General features: G+C 43.4%; 1 protein-coding gene across 1 annotated transcript in view; it reads right to left on the bottom strand.

Moving 5' to 3' along the window:
- Positions 1–481: 481 nt before the first annotated feature.
- Egf (epidermal growth factor) overlaps positions 482–22,664 on the bottom strand; it is a 61,307-nt gene continuing 39,124 nt past the window's right edge. The window contains exons 15-23 of the mRNA XM_090356685.1: positions 22,273–22,410; positions 20,858–20,971; positions 18,025–18,141; positions 17,037–17,162; positions 13,408–13,530; positions 12,536–12,680; positions 9,050–9,214; positions 6,574–6,703; positions 482–991 (exon numbers count right to left, since the gene is read on the bottom strand). Of these exons, the coding sequence (XP_090212811.1) occupies positions 875–991; positions 6,574–6,703; positions 9,050–9,214; positions 12,536–12,680; positions 13,408–13,530; positions 17,037–17,162; positions 18,025–18,141; positions 20,858–20,971; positions 22,273–22,410 (1,175 nt within the window). The 3' untranslated portion in view covers positions 482–874. The remainder of the gene's footprint in view (positions 992–6,573; positions 6,704–9,049; positions 9,215–12,535; positions 12,681–13,407; positions 13,531–17,036; positions 17,163–18,024; positions 18,142–20,857; positions 20,972–22,272; positions 22,411–22,664) is intronic.

The raw sequence follows: 22,664 nt of genomic DNA on the forward strand, positions 1-22,664 counted from the left end.
AAGATTTATGACACAAGAGTACAAAGTTTCACAAGATCTTCTGGAAAGTGACACAAGTGACAAGCCAGGTGTCTCTGACTGGCACCTGTAATCCTAACTACTCAGAAGGACTGCAGAGACCTAAGGATTGCAGTTTGAAGCAGCCAACGCAGGAAAGTCTTTGAGACCCTTATCTCCAATGAACTAGCAAAAAGTTGGAAGTGGCAGCATGGGTCAAGTGGTAGAACACCAGCCTTGAGCAGAAAAGGCTAAGAGAGAGCACAAAGCCCTGAGTTCAAGCTCCACTACTGCCCCCATACCCCACACACACAAAAAGAATGATGATAGGTGGGATTCAGTCCCCAAAAGTTGATCCTAACACAACCCTTGGCAAAAGTATTCCATTAAAGGATGCCTGACTCTAGATCTACCTGACCCAGACTGAGTTTCAGAAGAGGTTGAGAGCTTGAGTTGATTTTACCTGGCTGGGCATCATGGACAGCGAGTGTCCTACCTGGTATCTAGCCCCTGATAAGACTGAAACCCCTGAAGCTCCCCAAGGGCAATTCCAAGTCCATTTCCTCTCACAGGAATGGCTTCTGACCATCAACTAGGTCACTGAATGACTTGAAGATAGATCAACAAGTGACCTCAAGCCCTGCCTAATGCAAGGCAAGGAAAAGCTCTCAAGGTAGCCTTGCTCAACGTCGTCTAGAAGATAGTTGTGCCATGGCTAAAGTTTTGTGTGAACGCAGTGACCCCCGAAGGATAGAACTATAGTCCAAATTTGTTTCTCTAAAACCCTCTGGTGTCTCAACACAGCCAGCTGTGTACATAGCTTATACAATCATCATTACTGTTGGGTGGTCAGATGAGCCCTTTGATGAGAAAGCACTCAGGATCCAGGTAAAAAGAACTGCTCTCCAGGCCCCGCCTCTGCTGGCTGGCATTTCTTGCCCACAATGGGTTGACTCCTGTTCCCGAAGACTTGGTTTTCCTCTACAATCACAAACTGCAGGAGGAAAAAGGGAGTGAGAATATTATTATTATTATTATTATTATTATTATTATTATTATTGTACTTCACCATCATCTCAAGGTGCATGAATCCAGTTCTATAGCTCCATGGCATTCATTCTGTGGAGAGTCAAAGATGCCAATAGCTCATACCTGTAATCCTAGCTACTCAGACTGAGACTTGAGAATCATGGTTCAAAACCAGCCTGATCAGGAAATTAATCACCAAGACACTGAAATGGAGCTGTAGCTCAAGTAGTAGAGTGCCAATCTTAAGCAAAAAGAAAGTTCGGAACAGTACCCAGGCCCCAAGTTCAAGCTTCAGTATGGACACAAATGAAGATAAAAGTGTAAAGAAAGGGCCGGGAGTTTGGCCTAGTGGTTAAAGTGCTTGCCTAGCATGCACGAAGACTCAGGTTCGATTCCTTGGTACCACATACATAGAAAAAAGCCAGAAGTGGTGCTGAGGCTCAAGTGGTAGAGCCCTATCCTTGAGAAAGTCCAAGGACAGTGCTCAGCTCAAACCCAGGACTGGCAAAAAAAAAGTGTAAAGAAAGACACTGTTAAGTTTATCTCTCTGGCCAATGAAAGATTCTTTTGTATCTAGGAACCTGTGTTGCTTTCTATTAAAGCAGTTAGGTACTACCTTGCATTTTCTTCATAGAGAAATCCATTCTAACTTTGGAATCCTGACATTTGGACCTGTTATTCCTGTTATACTATAATATAAGAATCCATCCCTCTACAATCACCTTCATAATAAAAATAAAATAAAATTTTAAAAAAGAACCCAAGCTGGGCAGTGGCTCATTCCTGTAATCCTAGCTGTTCAGGAAATAGGACATAGGAGATAGGAAAGCTCATGGTTCAAAACCATCCTGGGCAAAAGAAAGTTCATGAGCTCCTTTCTCCATTAATAGCTAGGCAAGGTGCCCACACCTGACATTCTAGTGACATGGAAGGCTAAGATCAGAAGAATCACAGTTCCAGGCCAGCCCAGACAGAAAACAAAACAAAACAAAAAACGATCCCAAGACTCTATCTGAATAGAAGAAGTTGGCACAGTGGTACCATCAGTCATTTTAGTTACTGTGGGGACTATAAAATAGAAACAGCTCAGTCATGGGCCGGGAGTTTGGCCTAGTGGTTAAAGTGCTTGCCTAGCATGCATGAAGACCCAGGTTCGATTCCTTGGTACCACATACATAGAAAAAAAAAGCCGGAAGTGGTGCTGAGGCTCAAGTGGTAGAGATCTAGCCTTGAGAAAGTCCAAGGACAGGGCTTAGGCCCTGAGCTCAAGCCCAGGACTGGCAAAAAAAAAAAAAAAGAAAAAAGAAACAGCTCAGTCAGATGTGAGCCTGGGCATTGAAAAAGAGGTGCTAGATCAAAATGACCAGAGCAAACAGAGGCTAGGGCCTTCCTAGCAAGCAAAAGGCCCTGAGTTCAAATTCTATTCCCACCAAAAAGAATCTTAGCCATAGACAGTGGTTTAGGTCTATAATTCCAGCTAATTGGGAAGTGAAGATCAGAAGGATTGGGGTTTGAGGCTCACCCCAGCAAAAAGTAAGTGACGATCTCCAGCTCAGCAAACAAGCCAGAGGTAATAGGGCAGATCTATAATTCCAGCTACTTGAGCGCTTACGTGGGATGATCATGGTTTGCAACTGGGAAAAAGTATAAGACTATGTAAAAAATGATTTATAAAATAATCAAAGCAGGCTGGGAGCGTAGCCTAGTGGTAGAGTGCTTGCCTAGCCTACGTGAAGCCCTGGGCTTGATTCTGCAGTACCACCTACTCAGAAAAAGCCTGAAGTGGTGCTGTGGCTCAAATGACAGAGCTCTAGCCTTAAGAAAAAATTGTCAAAGGACAGTGCGCAGGCCCTGAGTTCAAGCCCCAGGAATGGCAAAAAAAAAAAAAAAATAGCCAAAGCAAGCAAGGTGCCTGTGGATCATGCCTATAAGCCAAGCAACTCAGGAGACTGAGATCTAAAGATTGTGCTTGAAGTCAGTCCAGGCAGGAAAGTCCATGGGACTCTTATCTCCAACTAATCACCAAAAACAAAAATAAAATGAAAACCCAGAAATGGGCATATGCCTCGAGTGGTACAAAAGAGCTCAGGGACAGCACTCAGGCCCTGAGTTCAAGCACTAGGACTGGCACACACACACACAAACACCACACACACACACACACACACACACACACACACACACACAGGAAACTAAAGCAAAAAAAAAAAAAAGCCTGCCTAGAAAGGGAGTTACTCTGAGTTCAAACCACCAGTACTGCTAAGAAAAAAGAACTCATACATAAATATTAAGTATTGCTAGTAGGTCAGATAATGTTACATAAATACATCTGCTTTTTCAAACCTATGTTTGTAATATATGTGTATATATATTTATATTTATATAACTCATTTAAACATGCAGCCAGGTTCTGAGTAATTCATAATCACAAATAGGTCTGAACAACTGGAAGTGCAACTATTTGGCTGAGATCCATCACATGCTTTCTCATGGTTGAAGAGCTTGGGAACCAGAAATTGAAAAAGGAGGCACAGGCAACAAAAACATGTCCCTTCAATCAACAAAAGGATTACTTCTGCCATTATTTGGATTGTCCAAAAGAGATTGTGTTCCTGCTATGCCAGCTGAGCAGAGCTCATGGCTTGTAGTCATGCTAGATAGGTAAGATATTAAAATAGATCAGATGTGAAAGGGAAGAAGAGAAACAGCCAGGCTCCAGGACAAAGGACGCAGCCTGGTGACATTCTTTCTTGTCAATCAGTAGCCCAGGGAAAGGATGGTCCAGTTGTTCTGATGTAGGGCAGTCTGGGGGAGAGGGGTAAGAGACTCACAGGAGGGAGTTCAGAACTCAAGGGAAAGGGAAGAGGAGCACTGGGGGCTAGAGACACACACCTGCCTTTTCAAAGCCAGCCAAGGGCAAGAAAATCTGTGAGACTCTGATCTCCAGTGAACCACCAAAAAGTCAGAAGTAGAGCCATGGTTCAAATGGTAGAGAACTACCCTTAAGAAACAGTGCCCAGGCCAAGATTTCAAGCCCCAGCAGCTGATAGATGTATACATAAAATAATGAGTCTTTAGGACATCCATCTCCTATTAACCAGCAAAAAGCTGGAATGGAGATGGCTGTTAGCTGTGAACAAGAAAGCTGAGCAAGTGTGAGGCTCTTAGTTCAAGTCCCATACCAGAAAAAAAAAAAAGAGGGAGAGTCTTGTTGCCTGTGTGTCTCACTGAGAAAAGAATAAGAGGGGATGGGTACTGGTGGCTCATGCCTGTAATCTTAGCAACTGAAGAGACTGGGATTTGAGGATCATGGTTCAGAGTCAGCCAAGGAAGATAAGTCTGTAAGACTCTAATCCCCAATTAACCACCCAAAAGCCAGAAGGGGAGCTGTTCAATGGTACAAAGCTAGCTTTGAGCACAAAAGCTTAAAGAGAGTCCCCAGGCCTGAGTTCAAGTCCCAGGATTGCACACACATGCGCATACACACACACACACACACACACACACACACACACACACACGTATAAGAAAGATGAAGAAGTCCATGAGAGAGGGAGGGAATGTGGCTAATGGCAGGGTGACTCTCCTGCAGGTGTGCTGTTTATATTCTTTTTCTCATAATATGTTTCGCCCTTTGTATCTCCCTCCTTCCAGTCTCCACTGTGACACATAAGAAAACCAATGCATGATCTGTTGTTTCCGGTTGCAGGTTCTTGATGCCTGGCCCCAGTGAAAATGTGCACTGCAGATTTCCTATCAACGGGCCTGTCTGCCAGAGCACACAGGCCCCAGAATCCAGGGCCTGGTTGGAGAAGGCAGCTGATGGAAGCAGATTTGTTTCCATTGCTCCTCATCTAGCTTGGGTGTTCTACTTTCTCCCACCCACTCAGACCTGGGCAGTCATTGTGGATGACAGCAAGGAAAGCCTGGAGGGTTGGCACTTACTCACAGGCACAGCTCTAAGCCAACCCGCTGCTCACGACAACAGTAAGTGATTTTCATCCTATTCCCCCCTCTCTCTTTTAAACACACACACACACACACACACACACACACACACACACACACACACACATGCACACACAGATCGCATGCTCTTTCTCCCCATGATTTAAATGAGATGAATTAAACCTACCATCTGATAGCTGAATGAATGCCACCACTATAACCTGTCAAGTAGGAGTGGGTAATTGAGAGACCCAAGATGTCAGGAGGCAGTTAAGAACTGAGCATGCCCAACATTGGAAGCCTCCTAGATTTCCACAAGGAGGGCCCTTACAGACAGAAGGAATATTACTGAGTGGGTACCAAAGGAACTGGAGATTCACAGGCATTCAGGGTCTTGCTGGAGGTGAGTGGGATATGAAGGCCTATGACTGCTATTTGCTCCGTACTCAAGTTCAGCTTAAAAAACAACAACAATAATACCAAACAGCTGTTGGGGACAGATGTTTCCCACAGGGCGGGAAGGCTGCTGTTCTCTGTGCATGCACGCTGTGGTGGAGGCTGGGAGATGGGGGATGATGTAGGAAGGTCCTAGAATACTGTGGCCCCCCAAAGTTCTTTCTTTTTTTTTTTAATTTTGTGCTAATGCTGGGGCCTGAACTCATCTCTGGGATTTTTTTTTATCCGCAAGGCTAGTGCTCTACCACTTGAGCCACAGTTCAATTCAGCATTTTTTTTGGAGGGGGGGAAATATTTAATTGTGGATAAGAGTGTCGTGGACTTTGCTGCTCAGGCAGGCTTAGAACCACAAATCTCAGGCCTCAGCCTCCTGAGTAGCTAAGATTACAGGTGTGAACTACAGGTGTCCAACCCTAGTGGAATTTCCTAAGGTTGTAGCCCTCCCTGGGCCCGCTACTTACTCCAGGCTCTTCCGCAATATGTACTAGTTCTAATAGCACCAGCATGCCACACCTCCACTGGATTAGGCCCCACATACATTTCTGGAAATGGCAGTTCTCTTGAAAGTGTGGAGAGTTTAGCCTGCCTCATTTCTGTCTTCTAGTGGCCTCAGACCAGTTATAGGTGTGGGTCTTGAAGCCTCTTTTTAGCTCTGCTCTCCCGGAAAAATGTAGAGTTGACAAATACATGCAGAACACCCCACAGGCAGGAAATGCCAAACACCCCGAAGGCAGTGGCTAGTTTTGACTTTGAGTTTAACTTGAAGGATGTTATTTTGTCATAGATGTGGATTGAGCATCCTGTACTCATAGTTGCTGAATCAGGCAACAAACTTGCTATTTAAGTTTTGGGATTTAACAATGTTGTAAGAAAGAAATATTAAGAAAATGAGCAGCAGCATCTTGAGTTTTTTTAACAGCTCCCTCTGAAATTTGGATGAATTTCCAGACAGTGAAGACAACATACCACACATAAAAATCTGAGTTATAGAAAGAAGATACATGATAGCAAAAATGGGTCTATATGTCTGGGTAATTCTGATGGGTTCCTTTCCATGCTCCCCACCCTCATCACCGCCCCCTAGCACCATGGTTTAAATGCAGGCCCTTCGATTTCTAGCTTTGTTCACTTGGGTTAACTTACCCATGGCTGGGAAGAAGGCCTCTCGGTCTCGCTGCTGGCTGGCCCACTGCCACTCATACCACTGTCACTCACACCATTTCTTGGGTCTTCACAAGGATTCTTTGGGTTTTTCAACAGCTGTTTCCGAGCCCTGAGATAAAGTCAACTATGAGACAGTCTCAAAAGAAAACAAAACAACCCTCCTTTTCAGGAGAGACTATTTCACCAAGATCTACTGATAGTACACAAGCAATCAGCACATAGCTGAAAATGCCTGGCAGGAAACAAGGACCCTGGACCACACCTTGTCATAGCCATAGGTCTGCAGATACTGGTGTGTACTTTAGATGTATTGCAATGGAAGGAAAAAGAGTTCTGAGCCTGGTGCAAGTGGCTCGCCCCTATAATCCTAGTTGCCCAGAAGGCTAAGATCTGAGAAATGTGGTTTAATGCCAGCTCAGACAGGAAGGTCCGTGAGACCCTTATCTCTAATTAACCACCAAAAAAAATCCAGAAGTAGCGTTGTAGCTCAAGTGGTAGAGTGCTAGCCTTGAGCATAAAAGGTCAGTGGCCAGGCCCTGCACACACACACACACACACACACACACACACACACACACACACACACACGATAAAAAAATGTTCAAGTTTATGTTCAAGAATCTTGTCTCTCTGGATGTGATAATAAAGGTCTTGGAAAATCTTCCTACTAGAAATATTATTATTCACAGTAAATCATCATAATTAGACATATAGCATTTATTTAACTTGATATGTCAGCCTATGATAAACCTTGACTTAGATGAACACAAACTCACATCAGCCCTTGAGATAAACACTATCCTTGTCCCTATTTTATAGTCAAGAAAATGAATAAGGGACTGTGTACAATGTACTTAAGGGAGGGGAGTTGAACCTGCTTTTTAATCATCAAACTAGGATACAGTAAGCTCTCAGTAGGAGCATTTTGGCTCTTTCTGTTGAAATTTCCACAGGGTTTGGGGAGCGCCTGTGACTGTGGTTGAGTTTTGGTCTGCAGCTGGCAGCAGGTAGCCTGTTCATTCCCACAGAACTGAGATCTTTGTGGGAAGTGGGTTCTTGGATATGAAATGATATGATTGAACTAGAGAATTCTAGAAAGTCCCTTTGAACCCAAAACTTTTGTGACTGATTTTTGTCCAGCACAAACTTTAACAAAACATAAAATGTTTGTTCATATTGATAGCGGTAGGGGATCCAATCTTACTTTCAAGGAAAATAGAAAATGAGCAGCACTCTAACCTAGTGGCTTTGTAAATGTGTGTGTGTGTGTGTGTGTGTGTGTGTGTGTGTGTGTGTGTGTGTGTGTGTGTGTCCTGGCACTGAGGCTTGAACTCAGGGCCTTGCACTCTTTCTTGCTTGGCTGTTTTACTCATGGCTAGTGCTCTACCACTTGAGCCATACTTCTACTTGGGGCTTTTTGCTGGTGAATTGGAAATGAGATTCTTGAGGATTTGTCTGCCCAGACTGCCTTTGAACCTCAATTCTGAGATCTCAGCTTCCTGAGTAACTAGGATTACAGGTGTAAAACCACAGGGCTGATTTAAAGAAATGGACGTGATTAATCAGGGTGTTTTTTTTTTTTAACAATTCAAATGAACTGAAAATATAAAATCAAAGGATTGAGAAGTTCCTTGCAAGTTAGGAATGACACTTTTCTTTAACATAATAGAAGGCAACCATAAGATTATACTTATACCAGGGAAGGCGGGGGGGGGGGGGGGGAAGGGGGAGAGAGAGAGAGAGATGCTCCTTAAAGGAAAAAGCAGGATGTCCAAATTCATTATGAGAATTAAATTCATATGACTTGAGGTGTAATTTGGTGAAGATAACCTGCCTAGCACATATTAGGTCCTAATTTCCACACCCTACACCTCAAAAATGCATAGATGAGTGAGTAAATAGCCATTTACCTTATGTATGGGCAAAGACTTACACTGAACAAGGGGAAATAAAAGCACCATTGTTTCAAGATAGTGGAAATCCTGGGCATAAAAAAGAAAAAACAAAACAAAAACAGGAGAATTCACCCTCTGAGTGCAATGGCTTCCACCAACCATCGCAGCTGTTTGAGGGGTAGAGACCTGGAGAATCATGGGCTTAAGGCCAGTTTGGGTAAACAGTATGTGAGGTTCCATCAAGAAAAGGCTAAGGCCATGCACTTTTTAGCTCAGCCATATGGGAAGCATAAATAGGAAGATCAAAGTCTGGGCCAATTTGGACAGAAAATGAGATCTTATTGGAAAAGGAATGCAAGCAAAAAAGGCTGGGGGCATGGCTCAAGTGGTAGGGTACCTGCCTAGCAAGCCTGAAATCCCGAGTTCAAATCACCAGTACTGCCAGTTTACCCAATCCCAAATCTCTGCTATTCGATTTTGTAAATGTCTTGTGTCTATAGACGTAGTTCAGAAGGCCAGGATGGAGGAAGCTTCAAGTAGCAATGGAAGGAAAGGTTCACCTGTAGAGGCGCGCCCCCCACAATCCCACAGCAAGCAGCAGGACCAGCACCACCACACAGACGGCCGCCACGGTGATATCCCGCTGCTGCCCATGGCTTGCATGACGCAGCTCCCATTGCAAGTCTCTGTGTTGACATCGCTCCCCGATGTAGCCCACCACGCAGCTGTGACAACACACAAACACAGGTCATCAGAGAAGGCTTGCTGTTTTGCCCACTCAGTAACTGGCTGTCAACCTCAGCATCTCCAGGCTCAACCCCATGTGCTCACAGAGATGGAAAACCCATGCCAGGTCTGCTGGGAGCAACATGGTTAGAACATGAATGCAGCTGGGATTTCTCCTTCATTCAGTCCATGCTGGGACGGATGAGGGATTCTTTGCATCCTGTCTGCATTGGAGAACCTTGATTAAAGATCGGTTCCTCTTGTGCTAAAATCCTAAGGACCAACTTTTAAAACCAACACAAAGCAATGTTCCCCTAAGAATCAGGAGAGTTTCAGAAAGAAATTTTGGGCCACATTGCAATGAGCGTCAAAGGAAGACCCTGAAGTCAAAGTTCCTCACTTACAACCAGACTATAAAAAAATGAATGTGTTCAGTCAGGTACCAGTGGCTCACACCTGTAATTATAGCTTTTCAGAAGGCAGAGATCCGGATGATCATGGTTCAAAGTCAGCCTTGGGTAGAAAAGTCCGAGAGACTCCATTTCTAATTAATTCATTTCCAATTAATCAGTCAAAAGTTGGGACTAGGCATGGCTCAAGAGATAGAGCACTAGCCTTAGCAAATAAGCCAAGCAGGTACAAGGTCCTGAGTTCAAGGCCTCAAAGCCTGGTACTGGCCAAAACAAAACAATGAAACCTCACATAGTACCATGGCAGAAAACATGACCTCCAAACTGGAAGGAATAGTTCTTTCATTAAAAAAATACTAATAATAAACATTACCAGCTTAAGAGGTATCAAGCCTTTGCCTATTTTCTTCTCAATTTTTCTGAACTTCAAAAGATTGTGCAAGGAGGCTTAAAATGTCCCCTACTTTTCTTTCAAGGAGGAACAAACTATTTGGAAGAAAACCAAGGGTTATTCACCCCGGAACAGACTATTGAAATAGCTATTAGAATGAGCACTGGTGTCGACTGTTGACTCTTGAATGTAAGTGAAACAATGCTGCCATCTACTGGGTGTGGTTATTTTCACAAACAAGGTGGAACTGTTAGGTTGACACTGGCATTCTCTTGATTGTTTACAAGAGCACCCACTTTCCAAACGGCCTATTACCAATCTCTTCTGGCCCTGGAGTCACATCCAGTCCATCCCAGGCCCCCACCCATGAGAAGAAGTCCCACAATGGACACCAGCTCTCATGTAAGAGGAAGAGGCAGCATGAAAGAAGCACTGGAGAAAGTTCCAGAAGATCTGGAGTCCAGTCCTACCTTCACCATTTGTTATAAAAGTCACTTTTAGAGGAAGGAGAAAGAGGGATGAGTGTTTATGAAGTATATGCATGGCACCATGCAACTTCAATGTGAAGCTTGATGGTGTGCTCCCATTGAACAGGTATGGAAACTGAGGCTCAAAGGAATAATCAGTACAAGGGCATCCTGCTAATGAATGACAGATTTATTCAAATGGCCCTCTAATGTGAAAAACCATAATCTTCCTACCACACCCCGCTGTTTCCCAAAGGGCTATAAGCCCTAGTTACCTGTGGAAAATTATCCTAGAACTGTTCATGCAATTAGGGGCAAGACCTGAGGTAGATGCATGAAAGACTGCCAGGTAATTTCAGGCTCTATTGAACACTATTCCTTTCCTCTCCTCCCCTCAACTCCTCTCAATATTCATCCTCTCTCTTTTTTTCTCTCTCTCACCATCTTTCTTTCTTTCTTTTCTTTCCCCTCTCCTTGTCTCTCTCCCTGTTATTAGTGTAGATTATTTTTGGGTAAAGGGGCTTTCCTGTAACATTTCTGTACACCCCCTATAATGTACTTTGATCAAATTCACACCTTCTAGCACTCCTTCTTAGTCTTCCTCCCGCTCCTTAAACAGAGTAACGGGTGTCATTATTCTACTTCCATACCGTAGTTTCAGCTGCTTCCTTCTCTCCTTGCTCTTGGGCGTACTGTTTTACTTCTAGCTATCTTTCATTCTATGTATTTCAAATTAGTTCTGTGTAGTGGACACTTTTAGACCACAGGGTGTGAATGGGCCATACTTCTGACCCTCTCCAAGATTTGGAGGTCTTGAGCAATATGTAAATCATATGACCAAGATGAAGCTGTGAGTTTAAGCACCTTACAAGAGCCAGCAGTGAGGACAGTTGACAAGGGGTGGGAATAAATTAGGGATTATTTAAATTGTTCATTTCTTCTTCTTCTTAACCAAACAAAAGACCACCAGGCCAAATAAGCTTGAGTTCTCCATGACCAAATAATTTTAAGACATTCCAGATTAAAAGAAGGTAAACAAGACCTTTTCATATGTGGTGGTGTAGTGTGTCAACAATTGGAAACTGAAAGCTAGAATCTGTAGTCATTTTCAAACTGACACAGCCATCTGAGTCTGTCATCAAGAAACCTTACATCTCTGGAGAAGCGGGCTGGCCTGTGAGAAGACATTTTAGGCTAAGACCCAGTCAGAACGAACCAGGACATTTTTGGAGCTCCAGAGGCTTGGGAACTCTTTAGACTCTAGGCTAGGAAAGCTCAGAGAAGCACTGAAACATGGAGATGACAGATGTTCTTCTTCTGAGTCATAGAATGGCCCAGGGTTCCTGTCTCCCAGGAAAAACTCTATTCCTCGAGCCAAATAACAAAGAAGGCTTTCCTGTGGGAAAAGATGCCAAGAACTGTTTCCAAGAGAGTCGGGCTACAAGCACTGCCTGAGGTTACTTATTATGGAATTAATCAAACATAAGGTGGAATCAGCAGGACAAAGGAGGGAAGGATTGAATGTTTGATTAAACTACATTTTTTAATTAAATGTACAATTTAGAAACAAGGTTATGGTTCAGACACCACAAATGCTGACGATAGTTTAAATATTACTTTTTGATGACAGGTCCTTAGCTGTGTTAACTACACGCTTGTCATTTCATAGGGTTAAAATAGTATCAGGAAAATATGGCCTTTTGTGGAGATTTTATGATAAAACAAAAACAGAGTGTAAAAGTGTTTGTCGAGCCTCGTGCTGGTGGCTCACACCTGTAATCCTAGCTACTCAGGAGACTAAGCTTTGTTTGAGGATCTCAGTTTGAAGCCAGTGTGGAAAGCCCATGAGACTCTTCTGTCCAGTTAACTATCAAAAAGCTTGCAGTGGAGTTGTGAATCAAGTGGTAGAACTCCAGCCTTGAGTAGAAAAAAACTAAGTGACAGTGCCCAGGCCCCGAGTTCAAGCCCCAATACTGGTGCACGTGCACGCGCGCGCGCGCACACACACACACACACACACACACACACACAATGAAACATAGTTTAGCTTACTTGCAGGCATAGCGGTCCACTGCCTCGACATACATGCACACGCCATCATGGAGACAGTACCCGTCATGGGAAGGTGGACATTCAGGGTAACTATTCCTGACCAGAGGGCGGCCATTTTCCTCAAGAGGAGAGGGTGACGTTGAATCTGGAAGAATCAAAGATATTACTTTTATTTTCTAAAGTGCTTTTTCATGTATCAACACCAGGACTAGTGTTCCCCAATACTGTAGTTTGTCCTTTAGATGTAGTGTCTTTTAGAGACACAAACTATCAGGGTTAACAATACTTTTTACTCCACCCCACCTCTCTTTCCTTAGGTCCTCTGTTAGAAAGCATGTTGGAAGCAAGTGAGAGAATGGCTCGTCCCGAATCACCATATGAATTTGACTGTTCATCATGCACAAAAAGTCCATCTGTCCCCCAGAAACACTGATGTCAGCTTTACAAAGGTCTCACCCAACAACCTCTGACTGGATATAGAGGAAAAACTTTACCAGGCCTCAGTCATTGGCTCATCATGCCTGTAATCCTAGCTATTTGGGAAGTTGAGATCTGAGGATCACAGTTTGAAGCCACTCTAGGCAAAAATAAACAAACAACAAAAAAAATATCACTTTTTTCCCAACAATCTCAGAAATCGATTTTACCATTCAGAGGATTATTCATATAGCTAAAGAAAAAACTACCTATGTGCCCAAGGAGTAATCATAATGACAAGGATTTATTCCAGATGTTAATAAATGAAGGAAGCCTGGACCTCGTGGCGTTCTCCAGCCCAGAATCAACCCTGCTCTGCAGCCTGATGAGAATGATTTCTGGACTCACTCAGGCACAGGCCCCTCCCACGGGGCCTCTCCCTCCGCTCCACCTACCAGGACAAGGCAGCCCAGGGGCAGAGAAGCTGCCTGCACACAGGCATATGTAGCCTCCCTCCGTATTCAGGCAGTCAGCATTCTCTCCACAGCCATGAAAACCCAGCTTGCACTCGTCCACATCTGTCAGGAGAGCAGGGGTGGGAATGAGAAAAGAGGGACACGGAGGAGGAAGAGGGTCATGCTACCACAACATCCTGGCACACGGCCATCTTCCCCTTTGACCATGCTGCAGCAGCTTCTAAGAAGCTTTAGGGCATCATGGCTAATCAGACAAAAGACAGATGAAATGGGTCCCGACTATACTCCTGTTCCTGTGTTCTAGGCTCCCCACAGAAGGGTAGACTTCCCTTCTTCTGGAGACAAAAACAATCTCCTGGCAAACATTGAAATCCATATCAAACAGAACACTATGGTATCAAGTAGAATGTTCTACCAAAGAGAATGCTTTTGTTGTTTACATACACATACACTACACAAATTCATCATCTCCCCTTTTTCTTCCCCCAGTGACCCATCTTTTCCTCCCTCAACTACTGCTGCCCTCACCTTTATGTCCTTAGGGCTCCCTCTGTGACCTAGGGCAGTGGATACCATCTGGCGGCCATTGCCACACTGGAGTTCTGAGTTCTGAGCTCCTAATACCTCTAGCCTGTTCTGTACTTGTAAAACACATACCAGATTTTGAAGACTTAGAATCAAACAACACACACACGCTATCCGATCACACTTTACATAATTAAAGTGAAATACCTTAGATATATTTGAGTATGGCTTAATAAAATTAAAATTAATTCACCTGTTTCCTTTTTCTTTCTTCTTTTTTTTTTTTGCCAGTCTTGGGCTTGAGCTCAGGGTCTGAGCACTGTCTTTGGACTTTCTCAAGGCTAGGGTCTACCACTTGAGCCACAGCACCATTTCTGGCTTTTTGCTACATCTGTGGTACCGAGGAATCGAACCCAGGTCTTCGTGCATGCTAGGCAAGCACTCTACCACTAGGCCAAACTCTCGCCCCCGCCCCTTTTTCTTTTTGACTTCTCGTAATTATAGCTGTTAGAAGATTTAGAAGAGCCAACCCAAGGGAGGAAAATGTGAATGAATGAGCCTCAGAGTTTAGTATAATAGAGCCCATCCTAGCTAATAGCGACTGACCTGTCTCTTCACAAGTTCATGAGTTGAATCTTTAGATCTCAGAGAGACTTTCTGGAGATAGGACTTCAAGGTTAAATGAAGTCAGAAGGGTAGAACCCTCATCTAATAGAACTGATGCCCTTAAAAGATCAGTAAGATATACCAAAGCAGAGAATACTTTCTCTTCCATGTCTCCTCCTCTGCCTTCCTCCCTTTACTGCTTTCTCCTCTATGTCTCTCTCTCAGGCTTTGTCTCTTCCCCCTCTTTCCTTTCTCCTTTCCTTTTACCAGAATCAACCCAGCTAGAACCTTTATCCAGGAATTCTAGCTTCCGGAATGGTGAGAAAGCCAAGTCCTACCTTCACCTACTCTATGGTACTTGGTTATGGCATATGCTACTCCCCAGTGCTTGCACTTAGTACTACCATTTCCTTTTCCCCAGATAAGTCATTTTCTTTGCTCATCCCAGAATACTCCAAGTCCTTCATACTTCTACTTAATTAGGACTTGCCCCCACAGTCCCCTCTTAATGATATTTCCTCCATGAAATCTTGCCCAACACCTCAGATCTTTCTCCCCATTCTAAGCTTTCCTGGTGTTTTGTTTTTGTTTTTGCTTTTCCCTTCTCTCATGATGTGTGCCCAAATATCACAGCTGTTTTGATTTCAGGTTATTTTCTCCAGGGAGTCCTAGTTGTCACCCCAGAGGCACTGATGGCACATTTACCACCTTGAGTCTCTCCTACCCAAATGGTTCAGCAGAGGCTTCCTTGTGTTTCTTCATGATTTTGTTTATTTTCCTACCCAGGCTTTCTGTTGTAATCTCAAGTTTATAAATCTTCTCTCACCTTGGGAGAAGGAGAGGGAACCTCTTCCAGAAAACAAAACAAAGATGTACTCTTGGCCAAGAAACGCAAACTATTGTCAGGAATAAGTGCCAGGCAGTTCAAAGCATTTCATCTATAGATTCATCTATGGAAGGAGGGGGGAAGGAAAGAGAAAAGAGAGAGAGAGAAAGAGAGAGGAGAAAGAAAGAAACACAGAAACACCCTAAGAGAGAGAGAGAGAGAGAGAGAGAGAGAGAGAGAGAGAGAGAGAGAGAGAGACAGACAGACAGACAGACCTGTGGCTTCCAAGTGCCAGAGAATTCTATGCTAACCAGACATACAGGACCATAACACCTGGGGCATGCTTAATATTAGAAAGAGATGGGTTAGTAATAAAAATAAAATCCAAATTTTACTGAGTTTAAATATTCCAGAAAGTATACCTTCTTTGCTCTTCAAAGGAAATGATATATGAAGTCTGTTTGTCTAAATTCTCTATGAGACTGCTTAATTGGAACTCTGACATTTTCCTAACTGACAGCCAAGTATGTACTTCAAGAGTGTTTCAGATGTCTGTGGACTAGTCTGATAAAGGTCCGGGTTAAGCCAACCAGATCTAGAAAATGGATAGTCGTGATTGATATATATATTTCATCTTGAACCTTCCATGTGGGAGAAATTCCCATCATTTGAGTTTCTTATCAGGGCATCTGGCCTTTGCTATGAACAGATTTCGTTTCATTTTGTTTTGTTTTGTGTTCAGAAGAGGAAAAGGAAAATATTCGAAGAGGACTTGGAACGCCTTGAGAAACTTCAGCTAATTGCCGCCCTAGGCGCAGTGGCCTTTAGCTTGTCTCCACTTGTACTGTCATGGCTGAGAGTTCCCTGGGTTAACTCCCCACCCACAGAACCCACCTAGACTGTGGCTGGGGCACTGGTGACAAGAACAAGTGCCATCGCCCTATACGTGTAGCCAACTGGTAGCGGCTTAAATGTCCCACTGAATCAAGAAACACTGGACGAAGTGAAACACTCACAGTTCACACCTGTAATCCTAGCTACTCAAAAGATTGAAATCTGAGGATCGAAGTTCAAAGCCAATCTGGGCAAGAAAGTCTATGAGAGAGTCTTTATCTTCAATGAATCACCAAAAACCTGGAAGTGCAGCTGTGGCTCAAGTGGTAGAGCATTGAACTTGAGTAAATAAAAAGTTCAGGACAGCACCCAGGTTCTGAGCTCAAGTCGCAATAAATAAATACCCAATAAAACCTGCCACCAAACTATGCCTCCCTTTCTCCCTGGAACAGTGACTTCCCAGCAATCCACAATGGCCCTGTAGCTTTCTCCATTCTGGCCACCAAATGCATTGACAAAGAAAAACTTTCTAGTCCTTCCTGATGGCTGAAGCCACAGAGCACCAACAAGACATTGGATCACACACACACACACACACACACACACACACACACACACACGCCCCCCTGGGGCTGGAGGCTGGCTAGTGCAGTCACAGCCAAAGACAAGGGGACATTCCTAAGATCAGAACAGCTGGCACAGTCCTGTCGTAGATTTGAGAGGTGTGTCACTCAATCACGTGCTGTAGTCTTTTGGCCCAACATACTCATAACATTTTCGGATTTCACGTCACTACCCTCCTTCTGTGCCCTCTCACCCAGACAGTGAATCCCATCGCCTTGATAGCCTTCTGAGCACCGGCACACGTAGCTGCCTTCAGTATTAATACACTTGGAAGAGGCGGATGGGCAGGCCGTGGTACCCAGGATGCATTCATCGATATCTGCGGGCAGAAAAGTGTGAATGAGAGACATCCTCAAGCACTCTTGGCATGGAATGATACAGAGGCAGAATGCAGACCTTGTTTCTTAGATATAAGCCCACTTTTTTATTTTGCATGTGTGTCAGTACTGGGACTTGAACTTATGGCTTGGGCACTTCATTTTAGCTTTTTTTTTTGCTCAAGACTAGAACTCTATCACTTTAGCCATACCTCCACTTCTGGTACTTTACTGGTTAATTGGAGACAAAAAGTCTCATGGGCATTCCTGTCTAGACTGGCTTTGAACCACAATTCTGAGATCTTAGCTTCCTGGGTTGCTCAGACTACAGTTGTAAACCACTGTTACACAGCTTTTGAAGCCCACAATTGAAATGATTTATCCAGAGTTCTCAGTTGCTCAAAAGCCAAGTAGGTGCAAATATATCACTTACTGCCAGGGAGTCGGGCCAGACTGTTGCCCAGTAATCACTAACTTAGCATTTTTAATCTTCTTGGTTGACTAGAACTTGTATATGATGCTTTTCGGAGGAATTGTTCTGTTTCCATTGAAATTGGTAAATTTACAAATTTGTCCTGAACTCAGATTCACTCTTTTAGAGCTCATTATAAATTCCTCCTGCTAACGTCACCCACATTTATTGCATAGTTTTAATATATACTTACTGAAATATGTGTTGCTATTGTATGTAAATATATCCGTCTGTCTCATTTTCTATGCATGTATCTATTTTAAGTTAACCTCAAATAACGTACTTAAATCTGCTCATTACATAAATCTTTCTGGCGATTTCAAGTCATGGAGCGCAAAGCGAATTTCTGGCTTACAAATTTTCATATACATGTATTTGACCCTGGCTCTTACCAAAACATGCTTTTCCATCACCAGCAAACCCTGGCAAACACCGACAAGTGGCATTCTCTCCTTCAGAGGCACAGGTGGCATGCCTGCTGCATCTGCTAAGCCCACAGTCATCTTCATCTGCAAACAGCAAGAACCCCTTCTGTTACTGCAAGACCTTAGGCAAGACACAATGGAATTCAGTGTCCGGGGATGTCGAGAACATTCCAGCACTTCCTTTTGCAAGTTCTGAGACAGGTTGGTCCACCACATAGAAACAGCTAGTTGCCTTGCGAGCTACTTCTGTTCTGTTATTTTGGTTTGAGTGCCAGTACTGGGGCTTGAATTTGAAGACCAGGTACTCAGTGTCCCCAAGCTTTTTCATTCAAGACTGGCATTCCACCAACTTGAACTCCAGTTCCCCTTAAGCTTTTGGTAGTTAATTGGCGATAAGAGTCCCATGGATTTTCCTACCCAGGTTAGCTTTGAATCACATGTCCTCAGATTTCAATTTCCTAAGTAACCAAGCCTGAACCTGGTTACTAGCCTAGTTACTAAATGAGTAACTAGGCATGAGCTGCCCACATAAGCCATTAGCACCTAGCTTGTAATGTTTTAAAGCAATTGCTAATTTGAACCATAACTTTATTAGGGAATAGACAGCCTCAATTGTTTAAAAAAATGTTTTCCTTAAAAATTCCTAACCAGCCAGACACCAGTGGTTCATACCTGTAATCCTAGCAACTGAGGACGCTGAGATCTGTGGAGAGTGGTTCAAAGTCAACCCAGGCAGGAAACTTCTAACAAACCACTCATAAACAACTGGAAGCAAAGCTGGGGGTGGTGGCTCAGACCTGTAATCCCAGCTACCCAGGAGGGTGAGATCTGAGGATCACAATTCAAAGCCAGCCAGGACACTAAGACTGTGAGACTCTTATCTTCAATTAACCACTAGAAAACTGGAACTGGTGCTGTTGCTCAAGGAGTAGAATGCTAGCCTTGAGCTGAAGAGCTCAGGGACAACACCCAGGCCCAGAGTTCAAGCCGCACAACCAAAAAAGAAAAGCAGGAAGTGAAACTGTGGCTCACGTGGTTGAGTGCTCACCTTGAGTCAAAGCTCAGGGATAGCATTCAACCCACAGTTCAAGCCCCAGGACCAGCAAGATAATTTCCAATCATGGTGGCATAAGAGGAAAAGATCTATTCCATCCCCAAAAGACATAACGACGAATAGAAAACACTTAGATCTTTATATGCTAAAGTTCAAATAGTAAAAAAGATTTATTGTCAATGTATTAATATTGTATATCATATATAGTAGACATGCATGTCATAGCACGTGTTTATCAGCAAGATTTATGCAGTGGTTTGCACGCCTCCCGGCACTCTGAAAATGTCATAAGCCACCCAAATTAGATGCTGTCATACTTCACTGAAGTGAAAGGGCTCTGGGGGACAGCCTTACATGTTGGTCTATAATCAGGAACACACTTTCCTTTGCTTCTTCCCCCCCTCCACCTCCCAGCCTCCCTTTTTGGCTTTAACTACCTATGTACATAGTGATTCTTCAAATTCCACCCACTCCCCCACTTCTTTGCAGTTGGAGAATCTATAATAACCACCATCCTTCTCTTCATTGGTATATTTGTTCATCTGGATACAGAAGACACAGAAGAAGCCTTCCAAACTGGCTCATGAATCACAGGTTAAAGGAGCTAAGCAGGTATCATGTGATTGCACACACTGGGTGGTTGTGTTTGGTTTGCTTAATTACTTGAGCAAGAAGGAGGTTCCTATGGGATCACAGGCCTTTCACTCTCGCCTGATCACCTCCTGTCACTCATAACTCTCAGGATGACAGAGTAGAGAATGTACATTGGCCATATCCAATTGCTCATGATGTTTAAAATCAAATGCTGTCAAGTGCTGGTGGTTCACACCTGTAATCCTAACTACTGAAGAGACTGAGACCTCAGGAGAGTGGTTCTAAGCCAGCCCAGGAAGGAAAGTCTATGAGAGTCTTATCGCCAATTAATACCCTGAACTGTAGTTCAAGAGGTAGAGTACCAAACTGGAGCCAGAAAAGCTAAGGGACAGAGCCTGGGTCCTAGGTTCAAGCCCCAGTTCTGGCATCGAGTGAAGTGACATGGAATGAAATGAAATCACTTACAGGATTACCCTGAGTTAGAATGTGATTCACGGGTTTATTTGTTCATTTGTGAGCCTCGTGCTAGCTTTGCCTATGATTCCAATGGTTGTTCAATTGCAGAAAGGATGGGCTGAAGCTTGATTTCTTTCTGCCCTAAACAAGTTCTGAGCAGAATGCCTATGTTCACTTTCTAGGTATTTCTGCTGTCTACTTTCCCTATGATGGCTATAATAATCAGAAAAAAAAAAGTCATTTGTGTGTGCGCGTGTGTGTGTGTGTGTGTGCGCGTGTGTGTGTACATGCACATGCCAGTACTTGCCAGTACTGGGGCTTAGCTTTTTCTCTTCAGTGCTCTACCATTTGGTCCACACCTCTACTTCTGGCTTTTTGTTAGTTAATTGGAAATAAGAGTCTCAAGGATGTTCTACTAGAGCTAGCTTTGACCTTTGATCTACAGATCTTCTTTCAGCTTTGATCTTCTGAGTAACCAGGACGATGGCTTCCAAGTTACATTTCTTCAAAGAATATTTACCTCAAAAACTCTCAGTGTGTAGTCAAGTCTAATGTGGGGCTGGATACAACTCAGAGGAGAAGACCTGGAGACCCAAGTCCAGTTTCCTCAGCCTTCTATAGATGTAGTCAATATCCAGGTTAGAGAATTTAGAATACTCGGTAGAAGGAAAATTGCTCAGAACTCACATTCCATACCTGACACCATGATTTCCACTAACATGTCCTGTGGTTCTGTGGCATTATCTTCGGATGCTACAGGCTGGGGTACATGGTCCAACCATGCCACGTGGTTGTCTTTATCTCCTTCACCTGTGGATGGCCAACAAATGCCTTTAATTCCATTTTTCTGTTTCAAGGGATGTTTGTTTTCATATATGCTTACAGTTATTCATTGTGTATGAGTGCAATAACCAGAGGTAATCAAACTGGCAGGTCCTGGTGACTTAGTAAGACTTCCCCTACTGCCCAACCCAACCCCTCGATGAAGCCAGTGGGATGGTAGATGGTACCCAAAATCCCGATGAACACAACCAGACCATGAGAACAAGGATGAATCAGTGAGATCATCTCCCCACCTTGTCCCCCCCACACACACATTCTAGCCTCATTTTTCACTTGAATTTTAGGATGTGAATGGGCTTGAAGAAGCAGTAATTGAATGCATGTATGGATTCATGCACCCCACTTTCACAACACGCTCATAATGGAAGACAAGAATGCCTGACTTGTTTTTAAACTCATGGCTGTTGGCTATACAGTTTTTAGTATTCTGTTTAATAAATGAGAAATATACACAATATACCTCCAGTGTCTATTAAGTTCCAGAAGCAAAGCACATGGAAGACTTGTGAACTGTGAGCTGAAGCTTGTGTCTTTTCAAAACAAGAATTTCACGAGACTGTTTAAGGACTAGATTAGTGACTTGAGTGCTAGAACACATACCTGGTAAGCACAAGGCCCTGAGTTCAAACCTCCGTACTACCAAACTTTAAAAATCTGTTAAATAACAAAGGCTGTGAATCAACACTACCTTTCCCAACTCCTTGCCTTTTTTTTTTTTTTTTTTTTTTGCCAGTCCTGGGCTTGAGCTCAGGGCCTGAGCATTGTCCTTGGACTTCTCAAGGTTAGAGCTCTACCACTTGAGCCTCAGCACCACTTCCGGCTTTTTTCTATGTATGTGGTACCGAGGAATCAAACCCGGGTCTTCATGCATGCTAGGCAAGCACTTTAACCCCTAGGCCAAACTCCCAGCCCCACTCCTTGCCTTTTTTAAGGTAGATTTCCTTCTTAGCCTTTAACTACAAGGACAAACAATAGATTTGATGTAGAACCGGATATGACAATCCAGTTTGTTCTCTATTAATTGAGACATATATGTAAATGGAAAACTAAGGAGCACTTTTCACAAATAGGGTTTTGCTTTGGGACCAAGACTTAATTATTGTTGAAAATGTGCAATTTACGTTAATAAATTGAAATAAAGTTATGGTTTCAACAAAAATTTTTTTAATCTCTAAAATCAACCTTGACAAGTATGTTCCATGTAAAAACTCTTTAGGATTTTCAGCTGCAAGCACTGATGAGACAAGATGCATAATTTATCATATTACCAGCCTCTAGTGGAGCAAGACATGTTCTCCCATCCGGGGCTTTTAGAAAACCTTCATGACATGAACACTGAACAGTTCCAAAGCTCTCTTGGCAAATCTGCTGACAGCCTCCATTCATATGTAAGCAGGGATTCACACCTAACAGAACGGAAAAGCATCCAATCTGTAAGTGAGCTCGGAGGCATAAAGAAAGTTATTGGTCAAAGACTACATCTTTGAGGAGAGAATTCTGGATATATAAATAGAGGAGATGTGATGAGTTATTTTAGAGAGATCCCACAAGGAGCTGCGCTGCAAGGTAAGATCCAAACGCTATTACCTGATGAGTATTTAGTGGCTGTAGCCAGTGCTTCTGCTCAACACATTCTCCAGACAGATGGGCTCAGACAAGC

This window comes from Megascapheus bottae, chromosome 23 (assembly GCF_031878675.1).
Source record: "Megascapheus bottae isolate mThoBot1 chromosome 23, mThoBot2.hap1, whole genome shotgun sequence".
NCBI classification, from domain to species: domain Eukaryota; kingdom Metazoa; phylum Chordata; class Mammalia; order Rodentia; family Geomyidae; genus Megascapheus; species Megascapheus bottae.